Source organism: Nelumbo lutea, chromosome 7, assembly GCF_056320005.1.
Source record: "Nelumbo lutea isolate HS-2025 chromosome 7, American lotus-T2T, whole genome shotgun sequence".
NCBI classification, from domain to species: domain Eukaryota; kingdom Viridiplantae; phylum Streptophyta; class Magnoliopsida; order Proteales; family Nelumbonaceae; genus Nelumbo; species Nelumbo lutea.
In genome coordinates, this window is record NC_142690.1 from 14457951 (window position 1) to 14479665 (window position 21715).

A 21715-nucleotide genomic window follows, 5' to 3' on the forward strand; every position below is an offset into this window, starting at 1 on the left:
ATCTAGGCTTCAGCAAGCATACTTGGGATGTATTGACAATTAATCTGCAATCTGTAGAGATTATTCCTTCTGTTTGAGGATCTAAACCATCCTTTGCCGACCCTCAGTGGAGTTTGATTTCAATGGAGCATGTTTACATCAAAGGATGTTTGAATCGCTAGCAAAGATAAAATGCAAGGTACCATTCAACAGATCAGATCAAGGTTCAAAGTATCCACACTTATTAACCCATATCGGTCGATACGTATCGTTCCGGGACCCCTCCGACATGCCCTTACAGTGGATGTATTGGGACTTGACCGGTTCAGGGGATAGAGCCCTAAACCGGCCCCCCTGAACCGGTTGTAAAAATAAATAAAAAAAAACAATAAAACACTATCGATTCGCCTGATACGCCCCTACTGGCGTATCGATATTTTGAACCTTGGATCAGATAATGCTGATTAGGGCTACAGCACACCAGTGTATTAAGGCAGAAAGGGTCTGATCACTAAAAAGGGCAGTAAATGTGACACTGAACTGGATGAAGAGCACAGAAAGTAACATTCACATAGCACATGGAAAGAACTTCAGAGAGCTTTCTTACAAAGAAAACCTATGAAAGCTGATTTAACCTTTTTCTTGTCTGCTCCATCACAGTACTTGTAACGTTCTAAAGACCTCTGACAATAAAATTTCCCCTCCCTCCTTTACACTATTAATACAAGAGAAGAATGTTTCTTATGCTTACATCAATCATGATAAAAGAAACGGGAAAAAAAAGATGAAATGGGGGAAAAACGGAAAAAGAACGCGAAACCCTCAACACAACAGCAATCCAAAACATCCTCACAAACAGAAAGGGATAAACTAAAAAGAGGAAAAGGTTAAGACAAACAAATACAAGGGCTATGGTATATGCAGATTGCAGCAGCATCAAGGATATACAGAAGGCAAGACTGTCGGGCAGAGATCCTCTATTAGCTACCCTTTCAAATTGGGTATCATTACCTCGAACTGTTAATTCCATGAAGGGGAGGATGGCTTGTATAGAAAACCCTTTGGAGATGCTGCCCCATAGTTCAAATCAAGATTGTGGAGCTGTTCCATGAGCTGGGAACGCCGTTCCTTGAAGAAGTCGAGGCGTGTTGTTAATTCCACCAAAGCAGAAGACGCTGCAGATGGTTGCCTCAGATATTCCATCCCCTGTGACATGCAACCCAATCGATAGACCTTGACCCACAATGCATCATGTTTATAAAGCATAAATTGAACGAATAAGCCTATACAGCAAGCTACAAGGTGTTTCATGGTGTAGATAAACGTGAAATAGCACTTACCTCTGCTACTCTTGATGTAGAGGGTATGGTGCCGGAATCAACTGCACAGAGTTCATCCACATTAATGCTTGTAGATGCCTCTATATTTTTTGAATCACTCAGGCATGATGAGTCTACACACTGCTTCCATGACAGATGCCTGCCACCACTTGCAGATGGCAATACTTGACCCTTGAGGCTCCTCCAATCCCCTCCCAATGAACTCTCCTGTAGCAAATCCATTTAAAATGACAAAACAAGGACAAGTCAGAAAAACAAGAAAGGAAAATTTCCTCCATGCTGTTGCAGTATTACTCAATTGAAACAACATTTTACCAAAGACGAAAAAGAAACAACAGGATTAAACATCGATCCCATAACCACCACCATCCCATTCCAAAAGAGAGCACATAATGAGTAGAAAAAAAAAAAGAAAAAATAGTAGCATATATGCCCTTTCAAGGTGAAACAACAGAGCCACAAAGAATTTTAGGGAGGCATACCTCACTTCTTTGTTTCCGCTCATGATTGCAAAAGGCAAGGGTCATATCAAAATCTTGTTGAAGAAACTTCCTGCAGAGAAATTTTTAATCAGGTCCAGGCATAATATTTTTAAGGAAAAAAAGAAATCAGATTTTGACTCGTGGGAGGTGATGTAGCAGCATAAAGTGAGTCCACTTTTCCTTCATAGTACCCTTTAAAGAATACTAAGGATTAATACTTAAATGGGAATTCAATACACAGTGAGACATAGGGATGATACAAGATGGGAAGACTACAGATGGCTGCAGAAGGTTCATTCATCAGATGGATGATCTAAATCAGCCATCTATTCCCCCGTGTGGTAATAAATCCAATATTATAGATATATTGAAATAAATTAAAGAACACTAACGATTAACATTTACATTGGAGAAGTTCAATAAGCAGTGGAATATTGGGATGATGCAGACAGGGAGACTACAGATGGCTGACTGACAAGGTTCATTCATCAGATGAACAGTCCAGTTCAAAAGCCCAACATCATGGACATAGATATGAAAAAAAGGGTTATTTTTGTCATTTCTCAAAATCCACAAAAAAAAGAAAGGTATGGGCACGAGTATCCTATTTAATTTATAAATAGCATGCTTTTATTTTGTCATTTTTCAAATTTTTTCTGTACTCATGCTAACTTCAGAGGAACTTCAAATATTTGCAGTGATGCATATGTTTATGTCAACAAAACAAACGAATGAACAGTTAAAAGTAACTAAAAATGCAGTATGAAAGAAGAGAAATTTGTAAGGTAGAAATATCCATGCAGTTTTCGGGTCATGCTTCTTGTTCCTACTTTCCACTTGTGTATCTGTGTTTCTATTCATGATTTTGTTGGTTCAATTTGAGTCGGAAGGGGAGAGAGATAGTTGAAGCATCATGTCTATACATCCCTGTATTTTCTAGTTTCTTTGATAGTGACACTGTTACAGCTCTATCCCATGGATGTATTTCTGGCTATTATTTTCTTTTGTGCTGATTGACAGTTATGATCACAAGAAGACATGCAAACAGATCTGTGACAAAGTACACCTATAAATTTCCATTTTTGCAATATAAACATCATGTTCAGAGACAAGTTAAAAGAAATATGGAAAAAATATGAACAAGGAAAAATGAATTAGAGATCTCACTGATGTGGATGAAGATTTTGGATATGCTGATAGCGGTCGCAAGCATCAGAGAGAGAGCCATAGTGATGCTGGCGTTGTTGATTAAGTTGAAGGTGGAGTTCTGCAACTTTTTGCTTTAATCTGGCTACATCTGCCTCAGCAAGAGCAATTTCTTCCAGCTCTGCCCTTGTCTTCATGATAAGCATACCATAAGAATGTGTATCCATTCAAGGCATTTTAATGGAACATCTAATAGAACAAGAACAAACCTTGGAATCCATTCCACGAGAGCTAGAAAGCTGTCCTGAAGACATGCTCAGACCAACCTCCAATGCAGCTCTAAGATCTCTCTCAGCTTGCAACTGCTCTTGCAGCCTTGAAACCTACAATATTTGTCAAAGAGTACATAGTACACAACATAGCTAGAAACACTTAGGACATGCAATAAAAATGGGCAAAAGGGATGATACAATGATCATCAGAAAATTGGTAGTTGAACTGTCTAAACCAATCAAAATGGCCAGCTAACCATTCAGACATACCTAAAGCTATGCTTTTTATTCATTTAGTTTACCTTTTAGACACCCAATGACTGAAGTGAACTTGGACCTAGGTTTCAAAACAATAACTTCTTTTTTCATCCAAATCATAAATGTAAATAGAGGTTTGTATAACAAAATTTCAACTTAACAAGATGTTTATCTATACTAACCAGTGCCGCATGAAAACAGGCACCGGAATTAGAACTCCACACATATCCAGGAGTCCAACCAGACAAGACAAGGGACTTCCAGCCTAAAGGAAGGTAAATACTACTAAAATAGTACATATGTTTTGAATTCTAATATCATATTCCTATAGAAAAAGGTCTAAATGTTCATTTACATTATTTAAGTAGAACTCTATAGGAGGTCCACCAGAGTGAGCTTGTCTTGCACTGCTGGTCACAAGCTCAAATAGAGGAAGGTCATGTCAGGTTGGCAGCCAGCATTAAAACCAATGATCAAAATTGTCATGTATCGGGGTATATCAGGCGTATCGTATGGTTCTGGTAGCACCCCAATATGCCTAAATAGCAATTTATTTGGGTTTTAGGCAATTTTAAGGGGTGGCCAGGCCTAAGACCAACCCCCTTAGACTTGAAAAAAAAATCAATAAAAAGAAAAGGCTTTTGTGCCTTGGAAACACCCAAAATGCAAGGTTCATGCATATCGGGCCATCAGGTGTATCAATATTAAAACCTTGAATAAAACTTATGGCAAAGTCATATGGTCTTGGATACTGAATTGTCCTTTTGTGTTCATGCTAGGCTGTTCCCAGGAAGCAATGTGCTACACCTTACAAACAACAGCACTCAGGTAGCCAGCCCCATATAGTTGGGACAAAGCTTAGATGATGATGAAAGTTGTATTCTATGGGAAAAAAGACATCTAGCATGTATATTAGCTGTTCTCTTGTGTGAAATAAGCAAGAAAAAAAAGGAAAATGATATATCAAAGTGTCCCTCAAGAATCTATGAGCCTGACATGGACATTCAACATTTAGGAGAATCCTTGCAACAGATACTAACAACTCCACCACCCAAACATTGAATTGAACATGAAGTTTTAGACTGTAACTCATCTCTCAGAACTACTCTGAACATTTTGAAGCAGACAGTCAGATTTTAATTTTTAAATAACTTTATGAAGAAAAAACAGTAAGAACATTGAGCTCTTGAAAGTAAAGTTGATACATCTTGTTCAAGTGCTAAACGCCGCTCATGCAAGGCTTGCTTTCTTCTCTCCAAGCTTGCTTGTAAAATTGCATTTCCTTTGGCCTGACAAAGAGGTAATCAACCATGTAAAAAGAGTATGACTATCTTAGAACCAGCCTGGATACAACCAAGCATATAAAGGAAGACATTCGCCATCACAGTTTTACCTCTTTTGCAATTCTGTTCCGCAAGTCATTTTTTGTGATCTCAAGCCTCTGAATAGCAAGCCTATATACAAGTTACAGAATTAATTTAGAGGATCAGAGTGAAAAATCCATCAAATGGAACAAATTCAGAGTACTATGATACATGATAAAGTGACTTTCCAACTAAAAGCATATTCCAAAGAATGCTGTTAACAATCCATTCCTAGCTGTCAGAGTAGGACTGCTTCAAACAGATACTTTTCTTATGAGTTGCTTCAAACAGATACTTCACCACGCCTATTTTCAGTCAGACTCTGTTTACCTAAAAAGACTGTAGAGAACTATGCTGCATTTGATTTTTGCATCTTTATCATATATCCTTCCTCATTGTACATGACTATACCTGTATATGCTTATGATTTTGGAATGAAACAAAATATTTTACCATTTATCAAAAAACATTTTCAATTCAAAGTAAATTTCCAAAATGTAAAGAGGAGATCATTGATGGTAATAGAGAAATGGATAAAATAGGTGCATCCTTAAACCCAATCTGTAGCTTTCTGTGTAAGCTTGCTCAATATGAAATAAAACAAGAGAAAGAGAAAATGTTTTAATGAAAGCGTAATGGTTCATATAAGAACCCATAGAAACAAAAACGTTTCATAGGAAATGTAAGGATATGAGTTGATTTTAAATTTTTAAAATACCATTTTTTTTCTTGGTACATCATATAACCCCTACAGGGTGTGACCATTTTCTCAGTACTGTCACATCTAATATTAAGATCCAAGAGTCTAGTCAGAAAAACTTCAATGAATGACCATGTGATACAACTCCATGAGCATGAGAGAATACAAGACAGTACACAGAAAACTTCAAGTTTCAATGCACTGTCATATGCATGATAAGGACCTTCCAAAACTTCGTGAAATGGTTACCTCTTTCTAGCCAAATAAGCAAGAAGTTGCCATTCATTTTCAAGCCAAGGTAAGAATTATTGCAGAGGTAAGAATTTCTTAGCAGTAAACAGAAAGATGTAAGTTGTTAAAGGTGGGATAACATACTCTTCTGAGCCAAGGTAAGAATTATTGCAGAGGTAAGAATTTCTTAGCAGTAAACAGAAAGATGTAAGTTGTTAAAGGTGGGATAACATACTCTTCTTCACCAGAAGAGTCAATCGACTCCATGGATGTGTTCTTCCTGGTCTGTAAGAAAAATAAAAAGATTAAGAACAATATGTCAGAACTTTGACTTTAAGAATGAAACATCTCATATCCTAGTACTTAAGCAGGAATTGAGAACACTGATATTTTAGAAAGTATAAGAAACTTGTTATTTACACTAACTATTATAAATAAAAATGTTAGAACAGCAATGCAACCACAAAGAGAGGCCAATTGCTGGTTAGGGTTTGAAGAGATCAGTGTCAATGGTGTGACAAATATACTGACAGCATTCAGATGGCCAAGTGCTCATCATGTAGTATCCATCAAAAGAAAGAAAGGTAAATTACAAACTGCCACCCTGTATTTAGGGTTTAGGGGTGGTGACACTTAGCCAATCCAAACTTTGTTTTGCAACAAAGACCCCCTAAACTTCTGGATTTCAGCACTACCCCTGCTTTGTTAACAGGGTTGACATAAGGTAAAATTACTAAATTGCGCATAGAAGATTCGATGGGCTAAGAACAAAAGCTATTAAAGTGATGAAAATGTGTGTGCTAAAGAACAATATGGACTCAGGAATGATGTCAATATTTTGAACTTTGATTGTCATACATATAATCTTATCTAATATAAACATCCTATCCATTTAAGGTAGGATATGTAACAGTTGAACATCAATAAAAGACAACAGAACAACTTACAGTGTTCCTTCCCCAGAAAGTCGAGCGCTTGACATTGAAGCTGGAGCCATTTAGTTTACTTGCAGGCTTTTCTGCACATAATTCAGGTCCAGGTGCAGGTACTAGTCCCGAATCCATTGAAGATAGAATCTCTCCCATTGATCGGTGAGATTCATTGGCAGGTAAATTGCTACTACCATCCATCTGATTCATTGGGTTCTCACTTCCATTTGTCAATGTTCCTTGCTGCTCATTATGTTCACTATTGGAATCTTTAATTGACTTCTGAGAATCTCCATGTTGCTTCAAACTTGTTCCTAAAGTGTGATTGTCTCTAGGGGATTCAGCATCAGAATCATCACCTCCAAACACCTGTAGATTCATAAACATTGTACTAAATGACTAAAAGAAAGAAATACAGAGCTGAACAAAAATTTGCTATGAATTAGTCAAAAAAGTTGTTCCCAAGCAACCATGAGACCTTTCTTTTTTTTTTTTTTTTGAGAAAAGGTAATTAATTCAAATATCAAAAACAGAGAAGGATGTACACTAGAAGATGTACAAGAAAGGGCCATGTAAAACAAACAGCATGAACCCATATAATTAAAATGGTTCACACTATACAAAAGATCCTTTCCAATCCAGATTTAGCTAATCTATCTTCCAACTGATTCAGTTCTCTAGGAATTGATCTGAAGAAACAGTTAAAAGAAGAGGAAATGACATGGATTTAAAGGTGAGATAGCTTCCAACAGGATGGGTCCCTCATCCCTGTAATTGGCTAAATTTATAGCATTCTCGGGCTCTCCTTCCATCACCAGGTGTCTGATATGTTGTTGAGTCTCAAACCAAAGCCCCTCTAGGAGGGCCCAGATTTCAGCACTAGCTGCAGCTGAAGCAGGCTGTGTACCAAGCTAATGGGTCTGAACTCTTCGGGGTGACAGGCATCTCCCTTTTTTGGGATCAGAGCCAAGAATGTGGAATTGAGGCCTGGATTAATCACCCCCCTTTCAAAGAACCCAGAAAACACTTGTTGGATGTCATCCTTCAGAATCTCCCAGCAGTCTTGATAGAAAGCCATCGTAAAACCAATAGGACCAAGTGCTTTAGATCTATTCATTGAAAATATGGCTACCCTTACTTCTTCCAATTCAAAGCTTCTCTCTCTAACCATACCCTTGACTCTTCCGGTAGTCTTGGCCACTCCAAACCCTCAATCTGTAATCTGCTCGGCATAGGCCTTCTAAAAATTGATTTAAAATGGTCCACAAAGGCCCCTTCAATCTCTTCCTACTGAGTCAATATTGCATCATTTATCACTAGCTTGGATATCAAGTTCTTCTTCCTCCTGCCATTGGCTACAGCATGAAAAAAATTTGTGTTTCTATCTCCCTCCTTTACACCCACTTATGTCTGGACTTCTGTCTCCAGCTAAGTTCTTCTTTGAAGAGAACATCCTCCAGGTTTTTCCTCAACTCCCACCTAAGCTCCTTGTCCCTTTCCCCAAACTCACCTTGTTCTTCTTTTGCATCTAGCTCCTCAATCTGATTCATCAACTGTTGTTTTCTTTCCTCAAGCCTCCCAAATTGGAGAATATTCCATTCTTTGATTTTGATTTTCAACTCCTTCAGCTTCCACTGAAACTTCATACCCTCCCAATTAGCCATTGGATCACTTGCTTCACTTTCTCCTTAAAAACCTGGATGGGATAACCACATGTTCTCGAATCTGAATGGGATAGGTCCTCTATTCCTAGGATCCACCTTATTAATCAAAGCTGGCCAATGATCAGAGGTGACCCTAGGTAGTGTCCTTGACATCAGATCTCCCCCAATATTCTCCCCAATCAATAGTAAACAAAAATCTGTCTAATTTTGAACAAATTGGATCAGCTTGGAGATTTGACCAAGTAAACCGACACTAATCTGGACTTCACAACTCACTCCCAGAATATAATTTTGCGAGGAATTTTCTGAACCTGATTCGGACTCACAACTACTTCCATCACTCGGTCGTTTATCCCCCTCTGTTACACCTTCGTTCGAAGTTTGGATATTGATTGATATTATCTTACCCATTCCTTGCTCACTGTTCATTCTCTGACTTGGATTTCCTCTTTCTGGTACACCGTTTTCCCTTTTATCCTCCAAATTGTACTCTGCATCTTTCAGCATTCCACAATTGTTAGGATAGTTTTGATTAGAGGTTAAATCCTTATGTTCTCCAACGAACAGTTCAGCAGCTGCGCTAAGCATGTCCTCCATGTCTTCTTTCTCCATCATATCTTCCCCAAAGCTATCACTCTCCATCTCCAAACATCCCTTTATTGTGAGCAAACTGATGTGAAGTGGTATCAGTTTGAGGGGAATGTGGAGAGTTTTGGTGTATTGTATTATTATAGTCCCAGTTGTACTCTACGTATTCTTTTATTTCTTTCTTTCAGCCCTGTAAGGGCTTTCTTGTAATTGTGCATATCATTAATATATAAGACTCTTTGGGGGTGGGGGCCATTCATTCTATTGACACACCTTAACTTGTGTGTGCTCTCCTTGTTCGAACTGCTAGATTAACAGATATTAGAGATCATGCCTCAGAAATCAGGGTGTAGGCACTGCAAACCCTAACCAACACCTTTTCCACCCTTTCGCTGTCACAATCCGAGAATCATCCTTCCCCCACAACCTATGGTGGATCAATAAGAGTTTGACTCACAATGGTAAAAGAATCAATCTGAGAAAAGCTCTGACCCATGAGGCCCACAGAATCCCTATATATCAGTAACTGGATTGGTGTGTAAAGGTGCAAGCACTTTTTTCCTGAAAAAGTATTATATTAAGGCTGTGTTTGGTTTGAAGGAAAAAGCAGGGAAAGGTAAGGAAACCTTTACAAACCTTGTATAGGTTTCCCTACCCTTCCCTACTTTTTCCTTCAAACCAAACATAGCATAAATAGATCAACCAATTACAGCAAAAAGGGAAATACAAAAACTATAAAACAGTATACTTCAAACCTATAAATAGCCTATCCTTGTCAAAAACAAAGTTGTTACAAACTCATCAAAAAAATAAAAATATGTTACAAGGGATTCTTAACAATGCAACGTAGTAATTGAACTATCTAGATGTTACACAATTCTATGGTAAGAAAATTATATTTGCCATTAGCATAAATTCTACCACCACCTAAATGACCAAAAATTTTAAGAAACCTATTGCAATATGCAGAAGAAATACCTAAGAAAGCAATACATGTATCTTTGAAGGCAACTTGACCTAAGAAGATTTGGTTGCTAGTACCTTACGATTCTTTTTTGAATTTGATACATTTCATGTAAGCAGGTGAGCATGGTATTGTCTTTTTGTACACTTTCTTTGTACAGTACCTTATAGTACACAGCTACTGCTGTTAGTTTTTGGCATACATGTATGATTACAATACTTGTCATTTTCAAAATAAAAAAGAAAAGTAGGATCCCTAAGAAATAAATGAGACAAAATTTCCGCTGAAATGGTAGTAAGATCTCTACATCACCATTACAAGCACAATACAGGAACTAAGCAATACTATAAAAATATATTTTCTGTTGTTAATTGTTACACACAAAACATAGGAGCTAGAAAAAAATACTCTGAAGAAAGAGAAACAGGACCTTATAATCATAAAGATCACTGCCAGCATAACCACTGCTTTCACTCAATTTTCCGCTGAGGACACGTTCAGGATCATCATCTATTTCTGGATCAACTTCATTCTCTGCATCGTGGTATCCATTATCTTTCATATCTAGATTTTCATCATCACTGGTGTCCTCACTCCCACTGTTTTCCATCTGAGAATCAGCTGAAAGAGAACATCTATGTAGATGGTCATCCTGAAAATATAAATGACAACATAAGTTGCTATGCATCATAAGAGAGAATGTTATATGCATCCATGTGCATATACCAATACTGACAGACTTTCTAGAAGAGACGCTCAAAGGAAAGTAGAGGCCCAGAAGTCATCCATGAGGGCCCAACATATCCCCCTCCCTAATGACACTCTATCATCTATGGTGAAAACTGAGCCCTATCAGTTAAGTCTATTGAGAGGACTAGCGATGGAGAGATCAGAGACCCTATCTTCAGCTACATCCCTCCCCGTACATTGAATATTCTAAATACATTAACCAATAAATAGAATACCAGCAACAGTAGATGTGAAAGTAAACTTGAAACATGAAAAATACAAACTCATAACGCAATACTGTACTAAAAGTTTACAGCACATGAGACCAAATAGTAGTCATGTATTTTATATAATGAACTTTCTATATCAAAAATGCAGTACCATATAACAGCATTAGTGAATAAATAATGTTGGGTGTATTTCTAAAATTGAGCATATACCAGTTCCAGAATTTATAAACAAAAACTACAAGAAATTTGGTGGATGAATGCACATCCCAAACCAATATCCGTCCTTTATTATAGACCAACTACATATTAATTCCAGCAAATCTAGATTTAACAACAGAAAGTTAACAATGATACATGAGGTGATACAACTCTCCAGTTCCTTCTTTTCTTCAGCTCTAAACAAGAACATAATGGAATTTAATAGTATCCATCCTATGTAAAAACAAAAGGTAGTAAATTTTCTCCAAGCATACAAAATATATTTCATTATGATAAACTGACAAATTTCAGCCCAAACTTTCTTTTGAAGAAGGTAAGATAAAAATTTATTAAAGCAAATTATAACATAGTACAACAGGACCCAAATTCAATCCACTGAGTTCTGAAATAACCACATTTAGGATTTTTTTACTACTCTATGGAGAACTTACAAGTGGATGTGATATAGATACATTAGCAATTTAATTTCCAAAGTTTTACCACATGCAATAAGTGAATTAAAAAAAACAATAAAACATTAATAAACAAATATGATCTACCAAATAAAAAAAGCAAATATGAAGATACAGTACACTGATTCAAGGAATCTTACATAAAATATATTCTCATACTCCTCTAAAAGAGTCGTAACAATAGCTTGAGCATTATTAGCTGCATTTGCTGCCGCAAGAAGCTGAGCCGAGTTATCACCATTAACATCAAAGTCATCCTCCAATTCACATTCACCTGCTAAAAGTGGTCGTAACAACAAGGGTGCCATGCAAGCAGCAACAGCTGATGGAGTCATTCGATTCTCAGAGGCATGAGCAGCAATTGTATGCATCATTTTCAGGATTCTATGAACAAAAAGAAAAATAAATGAAAGTTGAAATTAAAGATTACCCCAATAGCCATATGTAATTGATGAGTTAATGAAACTCCTTACAGCACAAAGATGCAAGGACAAGATAATATTTCAGTGACATTATTGACAAAATATTGTTATTTTGCACACAAGTAGGTAGCTTTGAAATCACAACAAAAAGCCATTTAAGATTTTGATTTGGAAAGGATTAATTAGAAGAAATTAAAGATACATATTGATGTTTTAGCAAAACCAAGCTATCTTGAGATGGATGGCAGTTGGCATAACTATAGTGAATCAGAAAGTTTTGGGCTTGTAACCTTATTGACTCTTTAAGACTTCAGAGGTAAAGAAGAGCAACATGGAGGATAAAATAAGTTTGAAAGTCTTAGGCAAAGGCTACATAACCAGTAACAAAGGATCCTTAAGAAGGGATAAGTTAAAGGGGACTTTGATAACAGCTTAAGTGGCTGAACTGAATAATTTATTACTTTGTCTTTTAGTGGATAAAATAATCAAAAATACATATTGTAGGGAAGTAATACTCAACTTCAGATTCAGCCATTAAGGAGCTCATAACCTCCTTAGTGACTTATTCACTAAAAAAATAAAGCAAAAAATACTCAAATAAGTGGAATTGACTTATTCTGAATTGTATTTTGCTGGATGATTTTGGAATGAAATATATATATATATCATTCAATAAGCCCTAGCCGTCATAAATGGTATCTGTTGAAGTTCGACCTGCCCTAGAATTCTGTCTTGTCCGTTGACTGTAAAGTAAAGTGAACAACAAAAAGTAGTAGGAGAGGAAAGAAGAAGAGAGAGAAGAGAGAAGGTCTGGTTCGAATTAGAGAAAAAGTTATCCCTAGATTCGACCAGACCTGTTTTTATATTATTAACTTATTGGAAAAGACTTAAGTGCCCTTGTTTATGTAAGAGGCACTCGAACTAATATAACAGTACACATCAACATTCTCAACAAGCGCAAAGATCAAAATACCCCTTCACTAACACCACTAACACTCCCCCTCAAGTTGGTGAGTATATATCATATAATCCCATCTTGTTACATATGTAGTCCACTCTCCCCCAACTCAAACCTTTTGTAAACAAGTCTGCCCACTGATTTCCCGTACTAACATATGCAGTTTCTATCACTCCGTTCAGCACCTTCTCTCTCACAAAATGACAGTCAACTTCGATGTACTTGGTTCTTTCATGAAAAACCGGATTGGAAGAGATATGAACCGCTGCCTGATTGTCACAATAGAGCTTCATTGGAGTACTGATGCTATATCCTATCTCTTGTAGAAGGTTCCTTAGCCACACTAATTCACAAGCAGTATGTGACATGGCCCTATATTCTGCTTCAGCACTGCTTCTTGCCACAACTGTTTGCTTCTTACTTTTCCACGTTACCAGGTTACCCCCCAGAAAGGTGCAATAGCATGTGGTTGATCGTCTATCAGACATAGAACATGCCCAATCAGCATCATTGTACCCTTCTACTACGAGTTTTCCACCACTCTTGTACAGCAAACCACGACCAGGAGCTCTTTTCAGATACCTCACAATCCTTAGCACTGTACTCCAATGTGGGACCAAAGGTTTCTGCATGAACTGACTCGCCACACTAACCGCAAATGAAATATCTGGCCGAGTAATGGTTAGATAGTTTAGTTTGCCTACAAGTCGTCGGTATCTGCCAGGGTCTTCAAATACTTCACCTATATCACTGCTCAGCCTTGTATTTGTTTCCATAGGTGTCTCAGTTGGTTTAGTACCCAGCAACCCTATTTCTTCCAGTAAATCAAGCACATATTTCCTCTGACACAAATTAATGCCATGCTTAGATCTTGCTACCTCTATGCCCAAAAAGTATTTCAACTTGCCAAGGCCATTTGTCTGAAAGTGTTCCTGTAGGAATGCCTTCAATCTGTCAATGCCCATTTTATCATTCTCAATCACAACGATATCATCCACATACACCACCAATATTACTTTGCATACCGAAGAGTCAAGATTGAAGACAGAATGATCAATTGGGCACTGTTTCATACCAAACTTCTTGACCACCTCACTGAACCTACCAAACCATGCTCGAGGGGACTGTTTAAGTCCATATATAGCCTTCTTAAGTCTGCATACCTTACCATCCTCCCCCAGAGCAACAAACCCTTGTGGTTGCTCCATGTAGACCTCCTCGAGCAAATCACCATGCAAAAAGGCATTTTTGATATCTAGCTGATGTAGAGGCCAATCATACATAGTTGCAAGGGAGATGACGACACGAACTGACCCTATCTTAGCAACCGGGGAAAATGTCTCTGTGTAGTCAATGCCATAGGTTTGGGAGTACCCTTTGGCAACCAGTCGCGCCTTCAGGCGCTCAACATGACCATCTGGCAAGTACTTAACACTATACACCCACTTACAACCGACAGCCTGCTTCCCAGGAGGAAGAGCGGTGAGGTCCCAAGTGTGATTATGATGCAGAGCAGAGAGCTCTTCTTCCATAGCACGGCACCACTCTGGAGAGGTAAGGGCTTCCTGGACATCCTTAGGAACAACCACAGAGGATAACAAAGAGATGAACTGGAAGGCGGAGAGGTGAGTAAGTGAAACAAAATTGGAAATAGGGTGAAGGGTGCAGGTACGTTTACCTTTCCGGAAGGCAATAGGAAGATCTAGGTCGGAAGCTGGTGTCGAAGCTGGAGCTAGATCTGTCGACGGTGATGAAGCCGGAGGAGCTGCAGCTGGTACACGCGGCGATGTGTATACACATGACGGATGGGTGGATGGTCAACAGACGGTGGCACCGGAGGCAAGGACGTAGGCATGACTAGAACCAGAGGAGATGGATCAGCCACAGGAAAAGGAAGAGGAGGTGGTGATGTGGAGGAAGCAGCATCACCGGACCCCACGAAGAACAGAGTAGACTCGAAGAATGTAACATCAGCACATACCAAGGCACGACGAGAACTGGGATGGTAACACTTGTACCCTTTCTAAGTTCGGGAATAGCCAAGGAAGATACACTTCAAGGAACGTGGATCTAACTTGTCAATCCCGGGACCCAAATTATGAACGAAGCAGACACACCCAAATACCCGAGGAGGAAGCGAAAACGGAAACATGTTGGGGAATAAGACACTAAAAGGAAAACGACCATCAAGAATAGACGTGGGCATCCGATTAATTAAGAAACAAGAGGTGAGCATTGCATCGCTCCAAAAGGTTTTGGGAACATTCATGTGGTGCATGAGGGAGCATGCCGTTTCTACAAGGTGTCGGTTCTTTCTCTCAGCAACCCCATTTTGTTGCAGAGTGTAGGCACATGAAGTTTGGTGTATAATGCCATGTTGGTCCATGTATTCTTGAAAAGATGAAGACAAGTATTCACAACCATTATCAGAACGGAAAATTTTGATGTGAACGCCAAATTGATTGCGGATCTCAGCATAAAATTTCTAGAATATGGCAAATAATTCACTTCTTTCTTTCATTAAATAGAGCCACATCATTCTTGAACAGTCATCAACAAAAATAACAAAATATCTGTATCCATTATATGACATCACTTTATAAGGACCCCAAACATCTGAATGAATTAAAGAAAAAAGACTCGACACACAGTTATCGACACTAGAACGAAAGGGAACACGATGGTGTTTCCCAATGCCACATGACTCACAATCTAAAACAGAAAGTTGACTCAATGAAGGGACTAAGGACTGCAACACTTTCAGCGAAGGATGACCAAATCTACAATGCCACTAGAGAGGAGAAATGGATAATTGAAGGGTCGTTGACGTTCTTCCACCACCATCAAGATAATACAGTCCATCGGCTTCATGCCCTCCACCAATCTTCATCCCCGTCTTAAGATCCTGAAAAACACACATAGAGGGGTAAAATGTGATGGAGCACTTAAGGGACTTGGTCAGCTTACTAACAGACATAAGATTAAATGGAAACTTAGGTACAAATAAAAAAGAGGATAGGGGTCTAGGTCAACATTACCAACACCACAGATAGATAATGTGGAGCCATTAGCAAGGGCAACAGATTGTGATGTTGAGCAATGGGTGAGATGAAAACACACCTGGAGTTCCTGTCATGTGATCGGAGGCTCCAAAGTCAATACTCCAGGGGTTGGGTGTGGATGCCAAACAAGCCATACCTGAGTGTGCAAAGGTAGTTGTGTTCTGCTACGACTTGAATTGAACAAACATTTCATACTCATCCCAACGAGCACTCACCATCTCCTTGCCTGGACCATCTGAGGGAGTAGAAGGCATCGGGTCAGCTGATCAGTTCTCCTGTCTAGAGCTGAAACTGGTGTCACTAGTCATGGTATGGTTGGCCCACGTCGAGGGAGGACCATGTAAGCCATAGCAGTAGTTAATAGTATGTCCATTCAAACCACAATGAGTACACTTCCGTGGACCCGAGCCACGTCCTCTACCACGAGCTCCCCCTAAATCTCTGCCTCCAGTACAACCACCACCACGGATGGGTGTAGGTCCACCACTACCACTCCTGCCAAGCTGGGCTCCTCGAGCCCCACTTCTGCCACCTCGACCTCTCGATACTGCAAATGCTGATTTATCTAAGACATTAGAATCCATAGATCCAATGGAAGCCCTCCGAAGACGAGCAAACACCTCCTCTAAAGATGGAAGAGCAGATCCCCCTAGTATCTGGGCTCGTACTGGTTCATACTCAGACTTCAGCCCCACCAGAAACAGTGTCACATCAAGCTGCTCTCGCTGTTGCTGTTGAACTTTGACATCAGAAGTGAGAGGATGATAGACGTTTAACTCATTACGGATATTTCTCACACTGGCATAGTACTCCTTAAAGCTCTGATTTTCCTATTGCAGATTGAAGTATTCCTGATACAGTTGATATACCCTAGTGGTATTATCCTGACCTGAATACAATTTCTTAGCATAATCCCACACCTCTCTGGCTGTGTCAAGAAACATGAAGTTCATACTGATTCTAGGTTCTATACTGTTCCACACCCATGTGATGATCTGTGCATCTTCCTGTTCCCAGTCTTCATACTCCTGAGAATTAGCGGGGGGTTTCTCCTCTCTTATGTGCTTCACTTTCTTCTTCACCTTCAGAAAAACCTCTACAGACTTGGCCCAAGGGACACAGTTCTCTCCATTCAGTTTAACGGAGGTCATTTGGACATTCAGGTAGTCAGTAGATATCATGACACTAGGTTTACTATCATTGTCATCTGCCATTGCCGAACTCCCTTATCACTGAATTCTTAGCACTACAGACTGCACACTACACACAAACACTTCACCGAAATCTGCACACTGATTTCAACAGTAATAAATGCTGAGAACTGCAACACCACAAACCCTGCTCACCGAAATCTGCACCCTGATTTCAGCAATATTAAATGCTGAAAACTACAACACCACAAACCATACTCACTGAAGTCTGCACACTAATTTCAGCAATATTAAATGCTGAAAACCACACTTGTAACACCACAAACCCTAATCCACAGTTACCGGGAGTTTCACCATTAAGTAGACACTATTGCCTCCGAATCACACAAACCAAAATAAACCCTAGCATAAACCCTAGCATACTGTAATCTGAAAACCGATCATACGAATTGTACTACACCTCTCATGTATTCCATAACAGAAAATATGCATAAAAAGACTTTACCTCATCGCCTGAAGGCCAACCACACGAAGGACTGAGACACCACTGCACCACATGTACCAACCCTAATTAGGGCTTAGAAACCACAGCAACCAATCACCAACAACACAATCGGAGGCATAGGAACCTCCAAGGGAAGAGGGCGATCACTCCTTTTCAGCCATTTTCCCAGTCTCCAACTCACAGCTGAGAAACCCAAGAGAAACCCTAGTTCGAATGCGTAGAAGACAGAATTCTAGCAAGTTTGATTTGTTCAATGTGGCTCTGATACCATGTTGAAGTTCGACCTGCCCTAGAATTCTTTCTTGTTCATTGACTGTAAAGTAAAGTGAATAGCAAGAAGTAGAAGTAGGAGAGGAAAGAAGAAGAGAGAGAAGAGAGAAGGTCTAGTTCGAATTAGAGAAAAAGTTGTCCCTAGATTCGGCCAGACCTGTTATTATATTATTAACTTATTGGAAAAGACTTAAGTGCCCTTATTTAAGTAAGAGGCATTCGAACTAACATAACAGTACACATCAACATTCTCAACAAGTGCAAAGACCAAAATACCCCTTCACTAACACCACTAACAGTATCAAAGGCTATAATTTAAGGGAAAGAATTAAAAAAAAAAAAACAGTACAGAATTCTGACATTGTTAAGAAAGAAACAGCTTTCAGTTGAACTTGATCAAATGGTAGGACTCATATGATATGAACTTATGAAGAACCTGGCCAGGAGACACAGCCCTATGAGAATATCAATGGCAATGAGACAAAGTTTTTGCAACTTGTCCTTGGGAGACCTGATGACTATCCACTATTTACTCAACCCAACTTTCAATTAATTCATCGTGGTTTAAGAATTCAAAAAAAAAAAAAAGATAAGTAAATTTAGTATTGCACATTTTAAAATCCACACAATATCCACAACTAGTGTTAATGTTATATCTTGTCCATGACAAACACAATTAGCATGTTAAAATAGTCTTCTATAATAGGGATGATACAAGGTCACATCCAATTTGTGGGGGTTAAGGCCATGTTTGATTCACTGCTCTGGTCCTCATTCTTTTAATTCTTGTTCATTTTGGGCAAGAATGAATAACATTAGAGTGTTTGGTTACAAAATTCTTGCCATGGGCCACATTCTTTTTAGAATGAAAAATTAGCCCATAGCACAAAAATTGAGGTAGCCTGCAGCATGAAAAATAATCATGCCCCATCTTGCTCATTTTCATTCTTTGAGGAAATTCTGCCTACAAAACTTTTGCCCTAGATGTTTACTAGCAGACTATCGTAGAGGTACTTTTACGAAAGAACTTTTACACGAAAGAACTTTTACACGAAATCACTTTAATAAAAGCACTTTTATGAAAGCAATTAAATAAAGCGCTTTTACAAAAGCACTTTTATAAAAGTACTTTTATGGAAGAACTTTTACAAAAGTACTTTTGTGAAAGCATTTTTGTAAAAGCACTTTTACAGAAATACTTTTATAAAAGCACTTTTACGGAAGTACTTTTATAAAAGCACTTTCACAAAAGTGCTTTCATAAAAGTACTTTTACAAAAAGCACTTTTACAAAAGCACTTCTATGAAAGTACTTTTATCAAACTATTTTTATGAAAGAACTTTTATATAGGACACTTGTCAATCTGAAAAGAATTCATTTTTAGGAAAAAAGCGCTTGGTTCATAGCAATACTTTTTCTCATTCTGCCTATTTTTATCGTCCATTTTGAAATTTCATCTTGGGTAAGAAATGAGAAAGAATGAGAATTGAACCAAACATGGCCCAAGTCTGTAACTGAGAGAGAATCAATTAATTGCTTTAGTAAGCTTTGTTCTTTAGAAAATGGGAATAGACCTGCATAGGAATGTCTATATTGAAATATACTGACAACAAAGCATGTGAATCAAAAAGCACTTTAAATACCACAATGCAGTTCTTCATGAAATATAAAGCCCAATGCTAGGGTAAACTGGATAAAGTGGGGGAAAAATCTGTAAATAAACATTTCCTAACACATGGTGGTGTCCAACAGCATAAAAGAAAACAAATAAAGAGGAGTGAACAATTGGAAAGAAAACAATTTTCTGTTGGTAGAGGAATGGGGGGAAAACCTCTGTAGTAGTCTTCTGTTTGGCTCTGGAAATGTCTCCAGTATTGCAGAGCGCATGGCACTAATTCGAGCTTCCTTCTGCTCAATTCCTTAAGAAATGGAGCACCATCCAAAAGAAAAAAATCATAAATCCAATAGCAATTAAAAGAGAGAGAGAGAGAGAAAGAAGCACAATAAAGCCATCAAACTCACAAAATGACTTCATTACATAAGATAGCTATAGGGTATACAACCTAACTAAATAACCATTATAAGAACTTGGGTAGAACCTCCCCTGGGGTTTTGATCAAATACTAAGACATCCCCAATGGTTTAACCGTTAACTTACACCCCCTTGTAATTTAAGATTAAGTTACTTATTCTACCCCTAGGGGTCATTGCTTGGTATACTAAAAAAAAAGACCAAAATGTTAAGGTCTACTTTACTCCTTTCTGGTACTTTCTTCTATATCATAAGGAAAAAAAATTATTGATACTTATTGAAGGGACAAATTTTTTCTACCTCAACAGTATGGTGAAATAAAAGTTAAAAACAGGATCAGAAAAATAAATAAATAAAATAAAGTTTTAAAATGGAAAACCTGTATTTAGTATTTCTAAATATAGTAAACTTATCAATTTCAAAATATATATTCTGGAGATAAACTTCATATTTTATTGTTAAGGATGTTTTGGTAAAATACCTATTACTGTCTTAAAACCATCTCTTCCATTTACAAACCTCTTACAGTTTGGTGGTCAAAGGAGGCATAAGTTATTAGGTAAACCTGAACGGAGATATAAGTATCTGACCAAAACCCAAGAGGAGGTACAAGTAATTTTATCATTCAAAGTATGCAAGAACTCAATACAGCTGAATGTGGGAACAAGCACAACTTGTAAGATTTATGATTTGAGGGATCACCATCCTTTCTTTGGGTGGTGATACTTGTAATCTTTTAGTGTAATTAATGAAGTTACCATTTCTTATCAAAAAAAAAAGAACAAGCAGAACTAAATCATCTCACTAAAATAACTGGGAAATAAATCATACACTAGATGGCACATAATCAAATAATGAACAAAATGGAACAGGAATTAATAGCAATATGACCAGCAAAACTTACTATATGCCTCTAGCAATGCAGTGCAGCAAGATGCAGGAACTGGAGAGGATGGTAGCTCCCTAAGAACATGCTGCAAACCAAAAATATTTACAAACAAGCTACTAAATGAGGTCCTGGTCAGAAATTGATATAATTCCGTGGAAATACAGGAACCAAGTAAAAGTCAACAGAGTAAATATATACATATATATAGTCTAGAGATGTAGCAAGTATATCAACACAGAAAGCACCTTGACACAATCTCCAACAACATGAGCATCCTCATCAGAACTGAATTCACTCTTCCCTAGTAACAGTGACAGACAACCTCATGTGAAGGCATTTGAATGAATTAACTAAATATGGCAGATAAAAGATTCCCCAAGTTATAATCAATGTCAAGATACGATGCAAAAAGTTGCATAACATGAAAACCTTGCTCATATTCTTGAACTCTGCGGTCAACCTCCTCCACATCTGCAGACTGTCGCAAAATCCCTTCTACTTTAGTTCCTGTTGTTAAAAAATTTATATTATCAGTTTCTTAAAGAATATTCATAGGATTCCAAACTTCAAAATGTTGAAGCAATACAGAAAAACAAACATCAAAGATTGAAGCAAAGCAACTCTCGACTCAACTCCTAGAGCGAACCCTGTCCTGCCATTGTGCTCTATCTGGAGCCAAGTTTTCTGTCAACTTATAAGTCCTTCAGTCATTTTTATCATTTCATACCAGTATACCACATTTTCTCTGGTCTTCCTCTTGGTCTTCTAGAGATTTTTACTTGCACCAAACTGATTCTCTCCTTTCTAGTCTTGCTACTCATCCATCTCAGCTACATTCATTCTTTGATGCACAACAACAGTGTTAAAAAACTACCAAAA

The 21715-nt window shown here is 38.1% G+C and overlaps 1 protein-coding gene across 2 annotated transcripts in view; it reads right to left on the minus strand.

Annotated features, from left to right (window-relative positions):
• Positions 1–520: 520 nt before the first annotated feature.
• Positions 521–21715, minus strand: part of LOC148845234 (rho GTPase-activating protein 7-like) — a 41937-nt gene continuing 20742 nt past the window's right edge. Inside the window, exons 8-22 of one of the 2 annotated variants that reach the window (XM_088954507.1) lie at positions 21266–21343; positions 21082–21137; positions 20852–20921; positions 19747–19834; positions 11688–11931; positions 10348–10569; positions 6720–7070; positions 6008–6057; positions 4871–4931; positions 4683–4766; positions 3217–3330; positions 2969–3138; positions 1802–1871; positions 1320–1526; positions 521–1185 (exon numbers count right to left, since the gene is read on the minus strand). In XM_088954507.1, coding sequence (XP_088810633.1) covers positions 1000–1185; positions 1320–1526; positions 1802–1871; positions 2969–3138; positions 3217–3330; positions 4683–4766; positions 4871–4931; positions 6008–6057; positions 6720–7070; positions 10348–10569; positions 11688–11931; positions 19747–19834; positions 20852–20921; positions 21082–21137; positions 21266–21343 — 2051 coding nt within the window. In that variant the 3' untranslated portion in view covers positions 521–999. Of the gene's footprint in view, positions 1213–1319; positions 1527–1801; positions 1872–2968; positions 3139–3216; positions 3331–4682; positions 4767–4870; positions 4932–6007; positions 6058–6719; positions 7071–10347; positions 10570–11687; positions 11932–19746; positions 19835–20851; positions 20922–21081; positions 21138–21265; positions 21344–21715 lie in introns of both variants that reach the window. The other variant, XM_088954506.1, reaches the window with a different exon arrangement.